The sequence below is a fragment of the Nanorana parkeri genome, unplaced genomic scaffold (genome assembly GCF_000935625.1).
Source record: "Nanorana parkeri isolate BGI_ZX_2015 unplaced genomic scaffold, ASM93562v1 scaffold99, whole genome shotgun sequence".
NCBI lineage: Eukaryota > Metazoa > Chordata > Amphibia > Anura > Dicroglossidae > Nanorana > Nanorana parkeri.
Genome location: NW_017306367.1, coordinates 2268431 through 2292126, shown reverse-complemented (window position 1 = coordinate 2292126; position 23696 = coordinate 2268431). Strand labels below are relative to the sequence as shown.

The 23696-nt window shown below is 39.1% G+C and overlaps 1 protein-coding gene across 1 annotated transcript in view; it reads right to left on the bottom strand.

Annotated features, from left to right (window-relative positions):
* The window catches only part of LRP5 (LDL receptor related protein 5), a 153209-nt gene that overhangs the window by 19436 nt on the left and 110077 nt on the right, over positions 1-23696 (bottom strand). The window contains exons 11-17 of the mRNA XM_018552882.1: positions 23389-23573; positions 22187-22510; positions 21179-21381; positions 14775-14986; positions 6997-7187; positions 2178-2387; positions 346-471 (exon numbers count right to left, since the gene is read on the bottom strand). Of these exons, the coding sequence (XP_018408384.1) occupies positions 346-471; positions 2178-2387; positions 6997-7187; positions 14775-14986; positions 21179-21381; positions 22187-22510; positions 23389-23573 (1451 nt within the window). The remainder of the gene's footprint in view (positions 1-345; positions 472-2177; positions 2388-6996; positions 7188-14774; positions 14987-21178; positions 21382-22186; positions 22511-23388; positions 23574-23696) is intronic.

The window sequence follows — 23696 nt, the reverse complement described above, 5'->3', positions numbered from 1 at the left end:
TCAAAAAAAAAAAAAAAAAAAAAAAAAAACCTAATGGAGCAACTGAAATGGTTCTCAATCTTTATCACATGACACATCTATGTCAATAGTTTCCACCCTACTACATTCAGCAAATATATAGTATGCACGGCTAAATGTTTTTCTGCAAAAAACATGGTAACTTCTGTACAGTGAGTAAAGCATATCAATTGACCAGGTTTCCCCAAAATATGCAGAGGGCTCCATCACAAAAAAAAAATGCAAACTGTCAATAAAGAATGTTACTATTAAATTTCATAAAAATAAAAACATTAAAAATATAGGATCTCTCTAATTGCAATAAGAAGGAAAGTAAATGCAGCATACCCCCACATGTTAACAGGTTCTGCAGGAGGACAAGATGGACAGGACAGGAACATCGAGGAGTACCATCACCTTTCGCAATACAGATATGTGAACAGCCTCCATTATCACGACTACATGGATGAGCAGCTGCAACACAAAATGTGGAACAAATCTTGAGTGAACCACAAACATATCCTTTACTAAAGCTGAGTTTTAACTAGGAAGACAGAGGCGAATGCTTTGCACCTTTAACCCTTTCGCTGCCAAACCCTCTGGAACTTTTAGCATCTCAGCTGGCGACAGCTGAGCTTTTGCAATCTTTCCCATTTATTTGATTTTCAATTGCTGCGTTGCTAGCGTTTGTAAAAGACCCCCCAAACCATATATTTTCTGAAAGCGCAGGCCTGGTAGGATAAAAAGATGGTGCTACGAAATTTGCAGGCCTTGCGATAATTGCGCAAATGTTTCTGAAATTCATATTGTACCGATAAAAAAAATACACAATTCAATTGATAAAGCACACTAAAATCGGTATCAGTACACACAAAAAAAATATTTTCTGACTAAATCTAAAAGATAAAACTGTATTGAGTTAATAAATAACAAATATTTGCACATTTTAAATTGCACCTTTATGCGAAAAGGAAAAAAAATGAAGGAACACAAAACTGTGTATGAGACTTATGTTAAAAATCGTTTTTGCGCTGTTTGTGTTGTGATAAAATGATGCAGGCGTACATTTAATTGCAACACAAGGTATCACAACGTATGGCAATGCATCACAAAGCTTTGCCATGCGCTGCCACAGTTAAATTCATGTTTCTTTCAAAGAAAAAAAAAAGAAAAAGCATGCACTGCAATGTATTCTAACAACGCACTGCAGCGCATGCGAGCGGCAAGGAACAGTTCTGCTATAAGTTCATGGTGGCTAAAGCGACCATAAGCTTATAGCAGAACTGTAAATGCCACCGGCGTAAGGCATACTGACCTGCCCGTAAGGCATATGACAGTTTTGTTCTGTCGTATGCCTTACGGCAGTGGCAGGGAAAGGGTTAATGCAATGAGGTACAACCCCAGAAAAAACATCTGTATGTAGTATTTGGACAAAGTGGGGTAGGTTACAACAGTAGTCAGATTTTATTTATTTTTTTAAGGAAATTTTTGTTCCATCATTGAGATTTTCTCTCATGTCCTGTGTGGTTACCAATAGAGGCAGTCAGTAAAAAAAAAAGTAGTGTGGCAAAGCCTAAGGTCCCCTGTCAGGTTTTTTTTTCTGCCCTCTGTGTTCCTCATTGCAGAGATAGCCTCAGTTCATCTGTTGTCACAAAAAGAAGTGAGGTAAAATCTCCCTAAAAGGGACACATATGGCAAAATGGGATACATCATTAACAATGTACTGTCTAATATTAAACTTAATTGGACAATAACCTTAAATGCATTTCTGATAAGTAAAAATAATGTTTGTGACACAAGTGTAGCAAGCGTCTCTGACACTTGAACAATTGGAAGACTATTATGAATTAACCAATTGACAATTGTAAGATTTGGTTACAGATAATCGAGCGTGCTGTAAAAGTATCCACTTATAAGAATGAACAAAAAAAAAAGGACGGACTGAGACAAATTCCAATCTGGTTTCTTTTATCTGCCTTAAAAGCAATTCAACCAAAAATCTAGACGAACAAAACAGCTAATACAGGTTGCTCAGCAATTTGTAAACATTGGACAAACATGGCATTGTTTTGCTTTACATATGGAAGAACTGCCATTACATAGTCCAGATGTCATCACTATCACAACTGAAATGCATTAATTAAATCTTATAATACAGCTTTGCCCTCATTGGAACTTACAAAACTCGGTTATGTCTAGAGATTCCACAGCATGAATTCCAGTGAGATGAGCGATGCGGCCTTGAATTCTTGTCCTTTGGAGCCCATTTGTCTTCTCTACCCTTTCAATCATCTGCTGCTGACGATCAATCCAGTACAGGTGATCTCCCAGAACAGTGAGCCCCATGGGCTGAAGGATGTTTGAATCTTCCAGAGTTATTCTGTTAGCCCCTGTAAAGTTCACCAAGCATTACTGTCATATGCAGCTGAAGCAAATATGAAGGTCAAAAGCGCAAAATATCCCTAGCTGTTATTTAAAGAGACTCAGCTATCCAGATAAAATGTAATACGTATAGGACATAAAATTGCTCTAGCATCTCAGTATTTGGAAAAAAAACCTGTATGTCGTGATAATTATTTAAAAAATAGGATCAGACACAATGCTGGTTTGCTTTCCCCTTCACTTTCACCATTCTACCCTACTAGAACAGAACAACCCTTTAGTGCCGATTAAAAACCTTAACAATAACCTGCCATTTATCAAAATTCAGCTGCCATTCTGGTAACATTATATACATAAGAAATATACTAAAAGCTTTATCAAAATTCTCAAACATGCTCTATTTTAAATAAAGAATAAACAAACAGAAGTTGTAGTAGTGTGGCAGGTGCCTAGATAGGACTAAGATGGCGGTTAGCATCAAAATGTAAAAAAAAGAACAAGAATATCTTTGTACATTTGCACTGCAGACTAACATAAGCCCATGGATGTATGCATGCTTAGCAAACATGATCCATCCATGTTCCATGCATACAGTGCAGTTCTACTTTGGTAGAACATTGCACATTCAAATAAGCCAAGTGTGGTGATGTAATCACATAATGGAGGGGTAGGTACACACACTCTGTAGAGATCTGTAGTCAGTTATGTCCTTTTTCGCATATGCATACATATACGGTCATATCCTCTGCTTCTGTAGTTGTTTGTATGCTTTTTTACTTGATGCTATTCTCCATAAACACAGTTACCTTATGATCTGCTGTTGTTTCTACCTGATTTTATTGTACATGGAATGATATCTCCCAGAGTGTGTGACCAGAGGTACTTCTTTCTCTAAGCTTCTGAGATGTGCAATATACAGGGCAGTTTTATTAGCCGCTATGATGTAGTATTATGGTATGGCATTATGATTACAATACAAACTTTTGCTCAATCTTATGTTAGGGATTTCAGAGGGCTGTGGACTTCCTGCCACCAAGTGATAGCACTGCGTACCTGAGCAGCTAAATGGAGCACATGGAAGGTAAGCATGGTCAAATCCAAGACTCACTTATTTGGGGAGCTTAATTTCTATGGATGCATTGCTTTATTTACAAGGGAGGCAGAGCATAACATCTCCTTTTCAAATATTCCAAAACCAGGCTCTCTTTTCTAATATATAGTTTGCTACAAAACTACAAGCACATGTTGGGTGATTCTTTCTCTAATAATATTGCAAAAAAAAAGATAAAAAATATTCTGAACCACTATGGGCAGCAGCAAGTAAAAGTAATGACACTAAAGACATTTTTAAAATTGGAAGAGATGAAAACATCGGAAAGAGGAGATAGGAGAATACACGGCAAAAAACTAACAGTGAAACCAGAAATCTACAGGTGATTGTGAAACCAAAGTCTGCTCTTTAGCTAACATATGTGCATACCAGATATACTATGTCATATTTACAACACTATTTCCTACATGTCAAGATGTTTTCCACTGCCGCAAGGGGTCTTAATGAAGGCTGCTTAATTACTATAGCCTGTGGGGCTGTCATCACTTACAAGTGATTAATAAAAATCCTTTTCATAAATGTGCTGCCTTCCATTCCCAAATAAGCTGGTTGTTTTGCTTTGTAAAAAATAAAAAAATAAAAAGGGTAAAAACTTGCGCAAGCTTATTTCTTACACAGCAAGTATGTAAGATCAAACCGGGTGCACATTCTATATTTTCATTTACAGCTTATTGCTTCAATTATATGTCACATTGCATTAACTGGGCAATAGCAAACATGTTAAATTAACTTGCATAAGTTCAATGGTTTAGCAAAGATTTTCATTCTAGGATGTAATAGAGGATCAAATATAATGCACATCAGCTTACACCATCAACAGTTCAACCTTGAAGCCAAGGTGACACATTAAACTTTCCCGCTTAGTTCATAATAGCAGTATTTCCATGCAGTGTTGCATTCCTATTATTTCTAATCTTGGTTTAAAAATCTTTTTTTTTTTTTTAAATGTTAGGGCATTGTATCTGCACATGTATGAAAAAAGCTAAATAAATAAAAACATATCAGTACACATGCAGAGTCCTGCATTATGCCAGTGTTTCCCATTGACTTCAAAGAAAATTCTCAAATTTTGTGAGCCAATTCTGCATCTTAGTTCCCTTGCCCTTTTATTTTCTTTCCATGTCTATACTACATAGCAATAACACCTTTAATGAGCAAATAACCAAGTTGAATTAAAAATGATACTTATCAAATGCTCCACCAACATCAGTACTAGAGTATGCAGTAACTTACATCAACCAGAACAGAACAGTTACCAGCACTTTGAAGTGAGAAGATGAGAAATTTAGAATAAAAACCTACTTATGTGACCATGGCTTCTAATAGTAGTAGCTAGATTGAGTCCTTCTGTGACACTTAACACCTAAAACCACAGCTGAAATACATATATGAAAGCTTTATTTTCTTGCCAAAATTGTTTTTGTAGTTTGTGTACGGCAGTTTATCAATACAACCTGTTCACCACTGTACCCTAGCCTTACAACTGTACAGTTAAAAAGCAAAATGCTGAGCTTGTCCTTTTGTTCTCTATTCTTGCATGCAGGACACCTGATTTACCCCAAGTGCTGCCTTTCACTCTCCCAGTCTTAGTGCTGCTGTACAGGGGTGCGGGATTCCTATTGCCTGACGCCAGGGACATGCAGTTCCGGGCAAGTGTTCTTTTTCTATATTCAGACCTGCTGCGGGCAAGCAGGGTTAAAATGTAAAGTTGGAGAGCAGTTTTGTACAAGAGATCAGGGCGGCTGTAGTGATCTGTACATGTGATCTGGGCAGCCTGTGACAGGGGATTACCAGAGGCTGATATCCAGCCACATTAGGCTTCTTACACAAGTTGAATTTAAAAATGCATTAAATTTTTAGTCCTTTGAACTACAGTACCTGTATTTGCTATGCACCACAAAAAATACATTGAATTATTTTTTTTTAGGACTACATAATTGCATTAATCGTTTATTTCCTAATATCTGCTTGGAGTACTACCATAAATCCCCAAAAATTAGGGCGTATTTTATTTACAAGTGGTAAAGAATTTTAAAAAGTGAAAAAAATATAACGATCAAGAATTTACTCTTGCAAAAAACGTAAACTGCCAGGGACTGGTGAGCAAAGCTTTCAGGCCCAGTTTAAACTTGTGGCACGCACAATCGTGCACCAATATAATGCTGCACATTATTTTCAATGGGCTGCCCTATGTGCAGGAAAAAAGCTCAAGCCGCAATTTGAGCGTCAAGCGTCATGCATTGTTTGACTGTGTGTTTGTTGCACGCCAACATGCGGGCAAAGATGAATCTTTGGAGTGTCATCAAGTAATGGCATCACATGTGAACATTGGCGCACGTTCACAGGCACGGCAAAGTGTGAATGTGGCCTCAGATATAATGTGGATATCCAGGAGCTCCCATCAAAGACAAACATTGACTTGACTATACCATTACACGAGCTGGTTTTATGGTCAAGCAGCCAAACCCTAGGATTAAAAAAATGTAGAAACTGATAAACAGTTCATAAAATGTTATTTGTTGGTGAAACACATGCCTTTTGCACAGGTTAACTAATCTTTCTCAACAGCCTCTAACATGTTACTTAACTCATACTTGGGTTTACTTACTAAAGCCAAGCCAACAATTTTGTGTAATGAAATGTATTTAGGGCTGCAATAACTAATCGATTAAATCGATAATGAGAATCATTGTCAACGATCCTCATCATCGATTAGTTGAAACAGCAGCCGCTGCTGCTCCGCTCCCCATTCTCCTCCTCACCAGTGCCGGCTGCGGTGTGTGTTCCTTTCAATCCCATTTGCTCTCCTCCCTTGTATCGGCAAAGGAAGCGCGGGCACAGACCGCTACAGACGGCACCAGCGGGAAGGAGAGACTGCTTCGTTGCGCCCCCCGCTTCCACTGCGGCCCCTATTTCTGCTCTGTTTCACCTGTGCCAGCCTGCTATTGGCTATATTAAATTGCAAAAACCAATAGCAGTCTACTGCTGTCAATCAGCAGAGGAGGACCTGAAGAAGAAATTTCTCCTTCAGTCCTCTCCTCTGCTGATTGACAGCAGGCAGTGGGTGGGTATAATACATGGTCCTCGATGCCACCTGGCTGCTAGACAGCTCCACGCAGTCTCTCCACCCCCGGGCTCTGCCAGTCTAAGCTCCAGACTGCATTAGAGAAGAGGATGCTGAGGGACATATCACAACCAGTGCGGAGGGGGAGAGAAGTGAGCACTCACAGCCACAGGACCGAGGTCCAGGTGAGTATATATTCTGTATTCTGGCACCTAGACCAAAACAAGCAGTTAACCCCTGTGCAGGGGTAACCCCACTTCAAGGGTTAACCTTTTAAATAACTAGACTTCTTTAAATGTATCAAAGCTTTGTAGTTCTCACATGTTTTCAGAAGAGGAGCCCGTAATAACTATGCCTAAAGTTTAAATGTGTAAATATGTTGTACATATGTTGTGTTGTAATTATGTTTCAGTTCTAAACATTCCTAAACATACATCCTTACCAGTTAGATCACTGCTCTCAATACGTTTCAAATCTGCATCCACCCAAAACAGTTTTCCAAGCTTGTTGTCAACAACCAAAGCAACAGGTCTAATAAGGCCAGTGGTGAAGAGGACTTCTCTCTCTGTGCCATCTAGGGCTGCACGCTCAATCCTTGCCGTCCTCTCTTGTATGTTTGTGAAATACATATACCTGAAAAAATAATACATATATCTTTCAGACACACAGGAAAACCACTACTGCATTCATTTTTATCTGAACAATCGTTTTGATCAGGAAGCCTGCAATGGGTACGTTTAGGATTCAAGAATACTTCCTCGGAAGCATAAGCATGGCGGGCTCTTCGGAGAACACTGGTGCACTACAGCAATGCTCTCTTGAAAAACCAAACTAGAGAAGCAGATGGGCTGTGCTCCCTGTGTGTCAAGGTTTCATTTTTAGATGTCACTGTAGTGTGCCTCTAAGAACATAAATGACTATCACCAATTTTTATTAAGAAAAAAAAAACAGGCTGCTGTTGTTAAGACAAAGTGTATGTTGAGCTAAAACCTAATTTTGTAGTTTTGGTTACCATAGTGAAGGGTTAAAACCTCTCAAGTTTTTACTGCTATCCAGCGTTCCGTTAGAGAAATTTACCTTCACTTCCTGTCCTACTGACATTTTACAGACAGGAAGTGGGGGAACTCTCCAATAGCAACACAGATGAAAATAAAAAAAGCTTTTCTTTAATAGAGAAGGCTAATTTTACATCTGTATTTGCCCCTGTTACAGATGCCCCCCTACTTCCTTTCTGGTTAAACCATTGTCAGCAGAACAGAAAAGGATAAATCTTTCCAATGGAGCCCCATATAGCAGTGAAATCCTGACAGGGGTTCTAGTCCATCAACACTTTATCCAAAACAAAAAAAGTAAGGCTTCATATACACTTTAAGAACCTTAGCTCTAAAATATGCAGATGAGATGGACGGGCTCAAGTCTTAGACTTTTGTTATTGCTCACAATAACCAGATCCCATTGTACAAATCTCACACACTGTTCTAGGCACATTAAAGAAAGAATCTTTGCATTTTAAGCCCATTATTTTTTATAAGGCAGTCCAATAGGTTTATTTTCTATACTTCCAAGTAAAGACATGGTAATAAATAGATTATTTATTAAAAATAAACAAAAAAACAAGCCTATATATTTTAAACCTGCGATCCTGTGAAGAATCCTAGAAAACCTGAACTGTTGACCATACTTGGGTTGAGAATCATTAGCTAACTTGTTACTAGATTTCTACTCCACTACTCCTTTACTTATCCAATGACACTTCCATCTAGGGAGGCGTGTAGAAAAAAAGAATACTGTCCTGAGTTTCATAGCTCTGATTTTAACAAGGTGTCCAAGCTGTTCAAAAATATTCCACAACTTGGAATCATGGACAGTTGACACAAAACAGCATGGTACCGTGACTTTGTGCAGCAGACCCACATTAAAGTAAAACTAAAGCAAAAACAGTATTCATTTAGTTTTGGATACAATGGAGAAGGAAAACAACACTTGTCAGGTTTTATTGTCTGTGTCGTCGTCGTCTCGCTATTTGCTCTGGTGACCATTATCACCGAACATGAAAATTCCAATTTTTGAGTTGTCGCCAGATCAGAAGTAGATGGGAAAAGTTCCAATGGGGACACTAGTTCTGGTGACAACCATGGATTTCCACTCACCTCCTTTGTGGCTTGAGAATAGATTATTATTATTATAATACAGGATTTATATAGTGCCAACAGTTTGCGCAGCGCTTTACAATATAAGGAAGACTTTACAATTGCAATACAATTCAAGACAAGATGGTAAGGAGGGCCCTGCACGTGAGGGCTTACAATTTAAAGATGAAGTGAAATCTCCCCAATGGGACACAGATGTCAAAAATAAAATGACAGGGGTTTATAACCCTCTCTTACTTTATCCAAAGGGAATAAAAAAAAATTAAAGGTCCTCCTGCTGGGCATGAAAATGATTCACAATTTCTGAACTTTACATTCACCTCATAACAACAGTGCAGCTGAGCTATACAACGCTGCCTGCTGCTATGCCAAATATACCCAACGGTGACAAGGAGCTGCACGGATATGTATCTTGTGTTATGACTCTTGTACTCAGCTGATATTCACTTTCTGCTGGTCAATCATTTTATGCTTTCAAACTGAGAGCAGCTGTCATAAGTGCTGTGATGACATAACTTCACAGTCCCCAAATTAAACTAATGCGGTACTGTATATCTATGGGGCCCCATTGCCAAATCGCAGCTGGAGCCCCATGAGCTATGCCACTGGCAGGGTCAAGGGTTCAAGAAAACTATGAGCACTTTCTTATTATATAGATGACACTGGCTTCATGTTGTATGTCGGCACAGGTCAAGTTACTAGCTATGCAGGAATGTGTGTGTATCCTAGACAAACATTGGCCAATAGGACCCTGATTTTTGCTAATGGATACAGTGGGCAGTCTGCACAACACAGACTGCACTGGGTATATAAACTGTCCACAAAATATTCACATCTATTTTTACATGTTGTGGTTATGGCTACATTGTTAAAATCCCTTGTGTAGCACAGTGCTGATATCTCATTTACACAACATACATGATATTTTGAAACACGGTTCACGCAGCCAACATTAAATGAACATTTTTTTCAGGTTAATATTTTTAAAAGTGCCTTATAAAAAGGTCTGGTTATAATCAGCAGTACAAGTCTCCCAACTATAAACTTGTAGAACGACAACTATCCTTTGCGACACGCACAACATATGTAAGAAACTTAATGAGAATTTAATACCCTGTTTTAAAGGGACACTGTAAGGGTTGATGGTCATTGTATTTAATTGTTGACAAGTTTTAAAATTAGAGTTTTTTAAAATTAGTTTTATAAATTGTTTACTTTACAAACACAAAATTGCAGATACTTTCATTACACTTGTTTGAAACGGACAGCAGGCTTTTAAAAAAAAAAAGAAAGCTGCCATATCTGCTCACTTTTTACAGTGTCTAATAATCTAGAAAAGGGTCACATTCATTAAGTGTTATGGGGATACCACAAAAAAAAAAGATTATTCATGAAAAAGTGTGATAGACATTCCAACTTTATATTGGAAATATAATACTTTGCAATTTAGGATGATAGTTACTTGTTTTGGCGACTGCAAAAAATTGAGCAGAGCAGATGATCTTAGTGCGATTATTATTCTGCCCTCACTATTAAGCTTGGGGTGCATTAAAGATTTGCATTACTGTCATATGTGTCAATTACACCTTATTGGTTTGTCCAAACTTTACTATCCGCTGCTTAAAACTGCAACATGTAAGTACTACTTCTTGGGAATTCTGTACTTTCTTGTAGTATGCCTCTCTCCTTAAAAAGTATCTTCCTACATATATAAAGATATTTCTGAGGTGCCCTAATGTAACATTTGCCTAATACCCTGCCTATCAAGGAGTAGTAGAATAACTTTCCCCTTTAACCTGCCAAAGCCAACATATAAGTTACATGTGATTAAATACTTGGAGATTCCAATGTGGCCTGCTCATAAATCTAGGCATAGTATCAAAAAGGCCTTCAAAAAGACCCCTCCCTATATAAAAAAAACAAAAATGAAAAAAAATTTCATTAAAATAATTTCATTTAAAAAGGTGTATATCTGCCTTTTCTTTTCCCTAAAGTGACAGTTGGTGAGTTACAACTGATGGGATTTCTTAGGCCCCTGTCACGCTAGTGATATTGTCGCTAGTGAGAACTTGTCAATGTTAGATCACTTGTTGGGTTTGTATGCATTGATACCTTGCCGGCTCCATGAGTGAGCTGTTGCTTACAAAACGTTGCAGAATGTAAGTTGCCAATGACAGAGCGAGACCTTGCTCATCCAGCCAGTGAGGAAGCAAAACATAAAAGCATGCGAGTGGTTCACTGCCTGTCGATGTCATGCACACTGATCCTGCCGCTGGTGAGGCTTTTGTCACTAGCGTGCAAGGGGGCCTTACTTTCTATAATATGCTGCATAGGTGTCAGGATTGCATTTTAAAAACAATGCATGCTCAACCTATTCTGTGAAACAAGTTTTAAAAGGGTCTCATTTAAATGGAACCTGTCCTTAGGAATACTGGTAAATGTTTCTGATCAAAGCACCAGAAGGTGCCAATACATAGCAGTCCCTATTCAAAAATGACATTCCAGGAGGCCATAGGGATCTCTTTTTGTTATTGTAATTGTTTTAATAGGTCTTCTGCATATTAAGTGGATTATACTACACTGTGCGTTCATCTTATTTTCTCAAAGCTTAACATTGTAGTGCATCATTCACAGTACAACTGGAAAAAAAATGACAGTTATCAAAAGGATTTTGTGCCAGTGTATCCTTAAAGTAGTAGTAGTTTTAATTTAGGCCACTTCTTTTTTTACAAGGTGCCAAATATTTATATATTTTTGTTACATGTTTTAATAAAATGAGCAAGCGGATAATAAAATCTACAAAGTTAATTGTAGTTGTGAAAGTTTTTTTTAAAGGAGAACTATGAGAGGAGTGAAAATCACTCATCCTCATAGTTCAAGTCGACGTGTGACAATGAAACTGCCAGATTTCGGCTCAATAGATTGGGAAGTGAGCGAACACATACCGTCGCTCGCTCACTTCTCAATCAAGTCCCTGTAGAGAGCCGTGACAGTCACTCACGGCTCCCTGCAGGGATTCCCCCCTTCTCCGATCCTCCAGCGCTGACTGGCGGAATGGATGGGGGAGGGGGTGGGTACAGCTGGCTCTGCCTCTAGATAGGCAGAGCCAGCTGTCAATCACGCAGCTGGGTGGATCTCGTTAGTAATGTCGGGATCCGTCCCGGCTGCGGCGGTCTCAATATACCGCGAGCTGTAGCTCATGACAAACCTGCACCCAATTTTATCTTTTGCTACATGTGCTCCAAGATGGAGACTCTCATAGTTTATAGTTAGGATATATAGAGGGGACTTGATGAGGCAGTGCGTCTTTCACCTTTTTTGCAGAAGACATGTATCTAACCCTCTGTTTTTAACCTTAGCGATGAGACAAGTTTTTTTGCATGCTGGCTGGTGAGTGTGCTGGGAAACTTTTTGCTTTTATACCGAGCTTTGGGTCAAGGGAGGACGCTAGTTTATGTCCTCCTGTGACCCTTAGGAGAACAATCGGGAAAAACACTTACCCCATAGTTCTCCTTTAAAGGAGTCAAAAGTCATATGCGCATATTTTTTTACTCACAATGGCAGAGACAATAAAAATGCCACAGGAAATTCCAGCTATACACATAGCTAGAACACATAAAAATGCCTATTTAGGAAGATAAATGTATAACAATACAGAACATAAACTAAACATCAGAAATCCATTTGTTATTGCCATTTTCAGCCCGAGTACCACCCTGACATACTTGGTATAATGATACTAACAACAATAAACATAATAATATAGATTTACAATATAATATATTGTACAATATAATAGTAAAACAAATATATTAACAATACTAAATCATAATAATAAACCTTCTCGGGTTTCAGGAATTTGAAGTTCTACAGCTATAAAATCACTCTTAGCCAGAGAAAGCAATATAATGAAAACTTGAAACCTATAACAAATGGCACCTTTCATTGCCTTCTGACTATCAGAGGGCCAAGAGAAAATAGGATGATGGGTAAGGCCCCATTCACATGTAGCGACTTATCGCGCGATTTCCGCCGCGATATCGCGCATTTTTGCCGCGCGATATCGCGAGAAGTCGCCGGCTAATGATAGTCAATAGAGCTGTCTTAGCTCCATGTCGTGCGTCGCAAGTCGCTTCTACAGGACCCTTTTTTCGGCGGATTTTGCTTTTCTCTATGGAGCCCGACGGAGAAGGTCGCGCTGTCATCGCCCCGAAAGTCGCGCTATCCCGGCCGCTGCAAAGGTATGTCGCTACATGTGAATGGGGCCTAAAAGTAGAAAACTCCTTTAACACAAGTTTTACAAACCCATCTTTAGGCCCCTGTCAGCAGGACTACACACAGTTTCCAGTCTACCCATTTGTTTATCTGTCTTCAGAGACTTCACTGGCAGAACATATTTAAGAAAACAATTCTTACATCTCTTGCTTCCGGGCACGGAGGCAAATTGGCAGAGGGTAAGTTCTTTACTATTTAACAGGGTTATTTTCAAAAGGGTGAAGAGTTTGGAGAAGGCAGTAGAAGTGAACAATCTAGGACAACATAGCTGAACTGGAAAGTGAGCTGAATTAGAAATGTTTTCCAAATCAGCTATGTTGTCCTAGATTGTTCACTTCTCCGGCCTTCTCCAAACTCTTCACCCTTTTGTGAATAACACTGCTAGTCTTTTTCTGTTCCAAAAGGACACTTTCAGGAAAGCATATTCAGCAATTTCTAAAACACTAGATTTATCAATTGGCTGAATAAACAGACATGGCATCATGCGATTCTGGAGAGTGGTTTTCATAGTAAAGATACAATACTTTGGATTATTTTATATGCAAACATTATGCTGGATAAACAGCAAAAGATTCTCACCATACAGATTTCAAACTAAACTCCAGGCAAACAGCTCAATGCACCAGAAAATTATAAACACAATTCTGCTCATCCAGTCTTCTGATCTAGGTAACCCTGTCACGTCCTGTGCCTCCCTGCAGACTACACAGCAGTTATTACAGCCTGGTCCAGAACACACTCTAGCATGTGGACAGGTAAATAAGAAGTGATAGCAGCTGACAGCACCATGCAAAGTAATAGAGCTCTAATTGGTTTTAGGAGAGTTCCATTTGCAATTTGAGTGCTGCCATGCAGATGGCAAGTCATTACACGCCTCCCGGCTTCCCTAGTAGGACGTCCGGTATCAGTGAGTACCGAATAAAAAATATTGGTACTCTTACTTGATACCGAAAAAAACGGTATCAGTGCATCCCCATGGATCTGCTTGTATTTCTCAGCACTGAGGACACCATTGATCCTGACCAAATGTCCAACTCCACTGGCAGAAATGCAGCCCCGGACTTGAAAAAAATCTCTACCATGCTTCACTATTGCTTGCAGACACTCATTATTGTACCACTCTCCAACCCCTTTATTGAACAAACTGCCTCCTTCTACAGCCAAATATTTCAAATTTTGACTCATCCGTCCAGAGCACCTGCTGCCATTTTTCCTGGAAGTAATGGTGTGGCCCTGACAGAGCCCTGATCTCAACATCTTTGAGTCTGTCTGGGATTATATGAAGACACAGAAGGATTTGAGGCAGCCTACATCCATAGACGATCTGTGGTTAGTTCTCCAAGAAGTTTAGAAGAACCTACCGAGTACCTGCAAAAACTGTGTGCAAGTGTACCTAGAAGAACTGATGCTGTTTTGAAGGCAAAGGGTGGTCATGCCAAATATTGATTTGATTTGGATTTCTCGTCTGTTCATTTACTTTCTATTTTGTTAATTGACAAAAATAAACCATTAACACTTTTATTTCTAAAAGCATTCTTTACAGCATTTTTTACATCTACCTAAAAATGTGCATATGTATGTAGCTGTGTTTTACTGCCTTGCCATAACTTTCTACGAGCATGTTGAGGCAGTAAAATTTATGCAGACTGTATGTACCATAGTGCAGTGAAATGATTAGGCTTAATTAATTTCTATGATATACAGTATATTGGGGAATGCTTAGATGCATCCTGTATGTTTCAGAGACTATTTTCAAAGAAAAACTCTTCATAGGACTAAACAAAAAAAATCTTACCCTCGTTCTGCGTTCAAAGCAAGGGCCCTTGGCTTGTCATTTTCTCCACGTAAAACAACACCAATATATTCTCCAGTCAGCCTGTTGACATAAATGCTATTGTTGGTCTCACAAGTCCAGTACAGAGTACGGCTATACACATCAATGCTCAGGTCATGGGGCTGTTTTTCTTGGGTTTGGCTTTGGTTTGGAGTAGATACCACAGCAAGGGGCTATCAGAAGGAAACAAAATGACAAGATTAGATAATCTAGACACCTGTGCAGTGAGTACTCATGTTAGTGACTCATTCATTCCCTCATTTGTTCATTCACACGACCAACATAAACCTTGGCAAGCCGGTAAGCAGCAGGGCTAAATGTAGAGCAGGGAAGCCGTTTCGTGCAAGTTATCTGGACGGCTGTACAGCCGCCCAGATCACTTGTAAGCAACCTGCTTGACACTCCCCCCCACCCCCTCCTGCTGGCTCCCTCCCTAACCGCCGTGGTTTTCGGGTGACCCTGGCAAATTACTTCAGGATGGAGAGCGGGGAGCAGACTCGAGAATGTCTTTTCTCTGATCTGCTCTGTGAACAGAAAAACATGAACACTGTACTCACAGCCTTCCAGTCTCAGCTCCACAGGAGATCGAGCACAATGCTGTACTCAAACTCCTGTATTGCAGGGCAGGTTCCATAAAAAGAACCTGTCACCTCCAAATGCTATCACATAGGGGATTTTTAGCCCCTGTGTAATATCAATAAAGTTAAGTGGCAAAAAAAATAAAATAAACGTGGAAGTAAAAATTTTTTAATTTTCCCGAGTAATTTGGGAAAATGTAATTACCCGCTCAAATCTGGCCCCCTCTGTCCCACCCCTATACTATACCTTTTGGTGAACAGTTCTTCCCCTCCTCCGCTACGGGTGTACTATCTGTACCCCATACTGCCATCTAGCACAGCCCTGCGACCATGGATTTTGAAATTCGCACGCAAATTGTGAGCACTTGGACAGTGCAGTTACCTGACCATGCTGACCTATGAGAAGCGCTTCTTAGCAGAGTTAAATATGGTTTTGGTTACAATTATTTTTTGCCACAAGTAGATTGTCATAAGGGACAAGTAGATTGGGCCCCCGCTTTAGTCCTTGGACTAGCAGTTTTTTTTTTTTGTTTTTTTTTTAACTTCAACACCCCTATAAAAGGCTTGATGGTATCACAATCAACAATAAACAAAGAACAATGCTTGCAAAAATGTTATGTCTATAAGCAGGGGTCTCAAACCTCCAGCCCTCCAGCTGTGGTGAAACTACAAATCCCATGATGCATCACTCTTCGGGAGTCATGTCTGTGGCTGTGAGAATCTTGCAATGCCTCAAGGGGATTTGTAGTTCCACCACAGCTGGAGGGCCGGAGGTTTGAGACCCCAGGTCTATAGTCTAATATGCAGCGGATTGAACAGTCTATATTAAGAGCCTGTTCACACTACAACATTGTGTTAAATCGCACGATACAGTGAGATTAACTCACACTACTGAAAAGTGCACCTGGCGTGTATTATTGTGAGCTAGGTGTGTTGTGCTGCCATTCAAATGCTGCCGCCCTAGCGTCTGGTAAAGCAATACGATGTGCTGCGTTGCAGTGACACATGCTAGTTGCACTGTGCGATAGCATGAGGAAACGTTAAATCACACGGTTTTGTACAATTAACGCAATGCTATGGTGTGAACGGGCCCTAAAGCAGGCACAATAAAAGTACTTTGAGACATCAACACCCCACCAAACATTATGTACTAACAAAATATGATATGTCAAAACTGCATATCTTCAGCTCTGTGAATGTTCCTATTCACAGAGGAAATGATGCACCATGTAATATTACAAATAACAGTAACATTTCTGCTGTAGAATAAACACAGACATCCAAGTTCCTAGCAAAATAACTGATTAATCTGCTGCCAAGAATATGATTGCTAATTAAATGTTTATCTGAAAACACTAAATTGAGCATCAGCCACTACTCTCTTAAAATACTTTCACACATTATTTACTATTTTTATCATCAGCTAGGGTAGAGTAATGACCCAGCACTTCAAATAGAAGTAAAAAGACTTGTTGGACTACGTCCCCACAAATGTCACTGACATCACGGACAGCGCAAAGGATACAAGAATAAATGTCAACCAGCTGGCATTTCTTCTTGGGACTAAATATGATGGAAAAGTGTTGTGAAGGGATTGATCGTGTGCGAGGTAAACCGTATGAGGTTTTGATGGTAAAGTTACCAACCACAGAGCGCTTCACAATACAAAGATTTCGGAGGCAATCTGTATATAAAGTTAAAGCCGAACAACTTTCCTTTATTTCAGTGCAAAGAAAGGCAATGACACGTTGGGCCCGATTTAATGAAACATATGCTTTAGTATGGTATTGCCCAATGGTACATCATGTGTGTGCGCACAAACAAATCATATCATTACAGTTTTTACAATGTGCCTGAGATGACCACAGAGACGTGTGCTAACCAGCATAGTTTGCTATGCAGTGTACTTTCAAATGCCTGAACCTATGTTAGCTAGGCTTTCCCAGAATTCTTCTTTAAATGAGACTGTAAAAAAAAAAAAAAAAGTAGTAAACCTTTTGGGGTTTGCATATCTTTGTGTCCAGGCGTTTTGAGCAGCCATCGTTCTTTTTCACTAGCATAGTATACAGGTTATTTTGACATGCTGCTTAGAATGGTGAATGCTCACTTTATTGCTCAGTGAACAGGTCACATTGGTTTATGAATTATTTCTTTTAAATTAGTAAAATTTTGATTCAGGAATTCCACAGACCACTTTATAGGAACGCAAAGCACAAATGCAGCATTATTTGTATGTTTACTGTACATTGGGAATAGACCTTTCAGAGAGGTACAATGGGGGGAATTTATCAAAACTGGAGCAGACGGAACCTGAAGTAGTTGCCCATAGTAACCAAATCAGCTTCTCTGCGTTTTCCTCATTTTTCAAAGCTTAACTGATCAAACTGAAGAGAGAAGCTGATTGATTGCTATGGGAAATTGCTCCAGATTCTGTCTGCTCTAGTTTTGATAAATTTGCCCCAGTGTGCTTAAGTGACATCTAAATTGCCAGCAGGGAAAGCATTTTTGTGGTATGAGGTGCTTTACGTCACATTGATTTTTCACAGTAAGCATATTGTACATAATAGAGCAAAGATTTTATGGCAGAGAAGACGGATGTTCCTAAATTAAATGGATTGTTTATTTAAGCTCTTACACTACATAGTTGTGATATACATAGTTGTAGTAGTCAGGAAGTTACAAAGTTAAAAATCTAAACATTTGTACAAAGATTGTAAAATCAAACACTAACATCCTGTATATGAATTAGCGCCATCACAAGTGCCATCTGCACTAATGACATATCCCAAGTAGTGTCAGCACCACAGTGAATAAAATGTTATTTACAGTACATTGACGTTTGAAGCACAGGGAATTCTACTCATATATAGCTGTCAATGACAGCTCTAATAGAAAGAGTGAAGTGTGTAATTTTGTAGGTCCCTTTTCACAAAGTAATGTGTAAAACAGATTTCATCCATTTGAACCTCTTCGCATCAAAAGAAGTGCTTAGAAGACTTTACATGATGTACAGCTTTGTGTTGTTTAATGGCCCGGCTGAGGGTAGACTGGTATAAAGGAACGAAAAAAAACCATTTACAGCTGGAAGTCTGCATGTTTTATCCATTTATGCAGCTGTGCAATGATTGGGGGAAAAACATGAGCAGTTGAGGTTGTAGCTGACACAATGAGTGCACGGTCTCCTCTCTCCATCCCCCATCCCAAGAGATCCATCTGTTCTCTGGCTTACACCCATAAAAACTGGCATCCTTTCAACCCATATTTATTTCAATTGCAATACTATTCAGATGATGGCATGTTTGTTTTTAGAGCGTGTGAAATACCAAGCATGCAAAACTAATAACTTCAGGACTGGCAAAAATTCTTCCACATAGAAGCTAGCTTTCATTTGGCCCCATTGGGAATACACCTTTAGGAGAGGTACAGTGTGCTTGACATCTAAACTACAAGCATGGAAAGTATATTTATGGCTAAAATATGAGGTGCTTTACATCACTGCCATTTTTCACAGTAACAATATTGCACACAGCAGAGGTTTCAAGGCAGAGAAGACTGATGTTCAACAGGAACAATAAAGTTTGTGCCCATTTAACTTGAAACGCAACTCATCTTAAGAAAAAGTATAACCAGTCAGGTTATTTTTATTTTATAATGAAGTATAAAGCGCCTCTAATGATCCATATTAAATTGACCAATTTGTGTAGGGAAATAAAGTTTGAGGAAAGTAAGTGACTTTATTTCAAAGTACCCTCATGCGACCTGAACAAATACAGTGATTTGTATTTTAGCTCGTGTGTAGTTGCTCCTCTTCTTCATCCTATGACAACCGAACTGAACCCTTTCCCCCCCATGATGCACCAGACATCTCTCCATTTCTGTTGCATGGTGCAGGTCAAGGTTCAGTGTTGGGCCCCTTACTGTTTAACCTATTTATAAATGGCATAGAATTGGAGATTAAAAGTACTATTTCTGTGTTTGCAGATGACACCAAGTTATGTAGTGGAATACAGTCCTTACAGGATGTCTCCAACTTACAGGCAGATCTGAATGCACTGTGTGATTTGCATTTTAAGTCTTTGTTCTATTCCGCTTTCCGTCAACCATTGTGGTATATTATCAGTTGAACTATGTGTTTTATCACATACGTCGAACCCGTTTCCCTCCTGAGTGTTTACTGAGGAGAAAAAATTGTTCAGCGCCTCGGCCCTCTCCTTGTCACTTGTGAGTAACTTCCCGTTTTCCTCCTTTATTGGGCCTATCTGCTCCTTTACCTTTTTACTGTTAATATATTGGTAGAAGTTTTTAGAGGTTTTTTTTACTATCTGCGGCGATATGCTTTTCGCATTCTATTTTAGCTTCTCGGATTACTAGATTCTTCACAGTTAGAGCCGTGAAAATGTGTCATAGACTCCACCAGGAGCTAGTTCTAGCTAGCTCAGTTAATTATTAAAAAAAAAAAAAATCTGGAAGTATTCCTAAATGCACAGAATATTACTGGATATTGAGTTCTTATAGGTATATTAAGCACCAGAGATTGTTGATCCAGGGAATATCCGATTGCCTTATGGGATCAGGAAGGAATTTTTTTCCCCCTGTTGGAGCAAATTGAACCATGCTTTATAAGGTTTTTTTTGCCTTCCTCTGGATCAACAGGGGGTAATTGTGGGCATAGTGTTCTGTTTAGGCTTTTCTTTTTTTCATATCTCTATAGGTTGAACTCGATGAACTTGTGTCTTTTTTCAACCTGACTATGTAACCAGACATGAGTCTGTAGCTCTCCTCCAACAGTGTCTGCTTTCCCCATTTTGGCATTTAATGTACTTTAAAGTATGAGGCATATTTTTCTCCTGGTCTAGGACACATAGGTGCACTCGCCTAGAGATGGCATTGCTGATCATGTTTTAAGCAACAGATTACAACAGTACTGCCTTTCACATGGTCCTCAATGTTTCTCCTGAAGAAGTACACAGAACACATTGAGAAATCGTAACACTTCAGCTCTTAACCCTTTGATTTAGAATTTTTCATTGCTGTGACTGTGGGAGGTGATACTGACTGTACTAAAAAAATATTTTTTTTCTTATTTGCTTTAAGTATTTGATTGAATCATAATAAAAGATGTATGTTTTAAAACAATACACTATCTGCTATTCTATATATAAGGTACCTTAAAAGTCCAATTTAAGCTTAATTTTCTCTGTGCTGTAATGTACAAGAGATCTCGATAACCCCCATCACCCATAGGAGCAAATAACCTTCCTAGACATCAAACTTTTTGAATGATAGGAAAATAATGTTTGAGAAAAGTAAAGCGGGTTTATTTCAAAGTATCCCAATGCTTCCAGTAAGTAAGTAATGTTCTAATATTTCTCTTTGCTTGGGCTTAGTCTTTCTGTCTCTGCCCTTTCACATTTTGGATCAGAAGCAGACACGTCCTAGTTTCATCAGCACTACTTTGAAAGGTGACTATCAACAAATGACAGTGGAAACTGCTCCCTTGAAACTGAGGTGGAAGGCAACAAACAGCCTTGCTTCTCATCTGAGCTAATCATGTGTCATAGTAGCTTTAGGATGGGGGGGGGTTATGCTGGTCTGCAGTGCTGCATTCACAGACAGCCTTGTTAGTTTTAAGACAAATGTAGCAGTAACTGTAAGGGGAAACTACTAAAAAAAAGGGCTACAGCAATGACATTTTCCGATTAAGGAAAAAGACACAAAAATGTTTTTCAGTATATAATTATGGTATATATAAATTAACATGCATAGCACAATAAACAGAGCCCCCACCTGTGTGCCATCATCTTTGACCCTCTTAATGACATTTTGCCGTCCATCCACCCAATAGATGAGTTTGTCTACAGGATCATAGCTGATAGCTTTGACATTCCTCAAGCCATGGATTGGCAGGATGATATCTGGACTCTGCTGTTCATCCACTAACATCCGATTGATGGCTGTCTTCTGGCTAAAGAGCAGAAAACTAGTGGGCACTGCAATATAAAATGATTAAATGCAATGAAAAAGCACATTGACAAATGCATAACAGTCTTTTAAAAATGCAAGACAATATATTACATCAGGTTTGGTCAAACAGTAGCTCTCTAAATATAACAAAAAAACCTCCCAACAAGACAGGCACGATAAAATAAGAATTTCAATAGTTATACCTGGCCAGATAGTCACTTACCAGGCGAATTTTGCCTGGACTATGTTCTACAAGGGCCCAAAAATAACTTCTGTTATTTGTTACAGCAATTTTACACTGTTCTTTACTTTATGAACGGAGAAAAATACATTGCTTGCCATTCTTGACCTCCTAATGCAAATGCTAGTTGCCTGGCTGGCATTTGTCCCTTGCATGTTCTTGGTCAGTGACTTAGAAAATACTAAAGGCAGCGACAGGCAACTACAATTTTTAGGAGGCCAGCACAGATCCTCATCTGCAAAATTGTTTCATGTCACGGATTCAGGGTACTGAAGCAAGAGGACTAGCATGAAAGGCTAAATATGCTGGGGCTGCCAAGATAAAAAATAACTCCCCCTTCCTCCACAGTATCTCAGCTAACTTTGCCCATTACTACTGCTCTAGAGGTGGCATAAATTAGCATTAGTTTAGGGAAAAAAATTAAAAGCTGAAATAAAGTTAAAACATGTAAGTTCGAACATGCGGGGAGACGGGACTTTGAAGCAACAAGGTGGGTCTTTGAGATAACCTAAAAATTTAGAATCTAGCTGTGTCCCAAAAACATAAAAACATGGAATATACTAAATAATTTTAAAATTAGAAGTGCGTACAGCTGCAGTTCCTGTGGTTGGAGTCCAGAGTGTAATGAGAGGAGCAGCTACATCTGTATCCATTTGGCGCGGCGAGGCAGAGCTGAGCACAATGTCCATTGTTCTGCATGCATTCATTGGTGCCATCCTGCCGAGAGGAGTGGAATACCAGTATGTCCATAACAAAGTCCAAGCGACCTTGGATCAATGTGCGATTCTTTCCATTAACCTTGTCTGCTCTTTCTATGCTGTGCAGATTCCAGTCAGTCCAGTAGATAAAATCACTGTACTGGGTCAGCCCAAAAGGATGAGGAAGGTCATCTGCAATTATCTCCCGGTCCTGACCTGTAGAGACAAAATTCATAGATTATGTTATTTTAAATTGAGATTCTTAGAAACGGTTTGCAGTTGATGCCTCCTCAATTTTTCCCTTGCCTCAAGATCTGTACATAACACCCAGTTTTCCTAACATTTTTTCAGCAAGTTACTGTTTAACTATACAGTTTGTAATAAGCAGCACTTTTGCTCTGCCTTTCCACCACTTTTGTTAGGGAACAGAAGCTAACCTCTCAGTCTACATATGCTAATTGCATGGCTGTCATGTGACCCTATTTTTAGCCCGTTACCTAGAACAAGTAAGCAGATAAGAACTTCTGACTTAAATCTGACTTATTCTAGTGACTCAAAGTACAGGGACCACTGGATCAACATGACAGGAAGGCACTGAGCACATTTAGATTGATATCAGTAATAGTAGCCCCTAAAAGTCATTTAGGAAAGCATGATTCCAGGCTTTCCTAAATGAACCCCCTTCCTGTCCAGGCCATTTTTCAGTATGCAGCGCTGACAGTACTTTGACTGACGTTTATTACATCATGCAACGCTGTACTAAAATGAATGTTATATAATTTTTTTTGGGACACATAGAGCTTTCGTTTGGTGGTATTTATTTACCAACTGTTTTCCCTATGTTATCAAACAATTATTACCCCCCAAATTTTTGGTAAAATATAAAATCATTGGCTTGATGGCAATAATGGCATTGGTTGACTTCATGGCATAAAGGGCAGCTGATCAGGGGAAAACTTAAAATATTGTAAAGTTGTAGTATTTTGCTTATGTAATGAATGGAAAAAAATAAAAATAAGCAATGCACAAAGAATGGAAGTCAGCTGTCCCGAAATGTCCTAAATCAATGTTGCAAACATCTTAAGAACCATTACCCAACATGTTGGACGACTGGATCATGTTTGTGTCTAGGTCTGTCCAGTAAAGCCTTTGGTCAGCATAGTCAATAGTCAGATCATTTGCACGTCCCAGTTTGTCCACCAACGTAATTATATTTGTCCCATCCATGTATGCTCGAACTATTCTGGGTTTCCCTCCCCACTCTGTCCAGTACATGTACCTGAAATAAATGCAAACAATTAGCAATTATTACAAAATATATTTACAAAATTTGACAAACAATTTATAGGTGACATTTTGAAAAGGTAGATAACTACCCACATTAGGTTAACCAACTTCACAG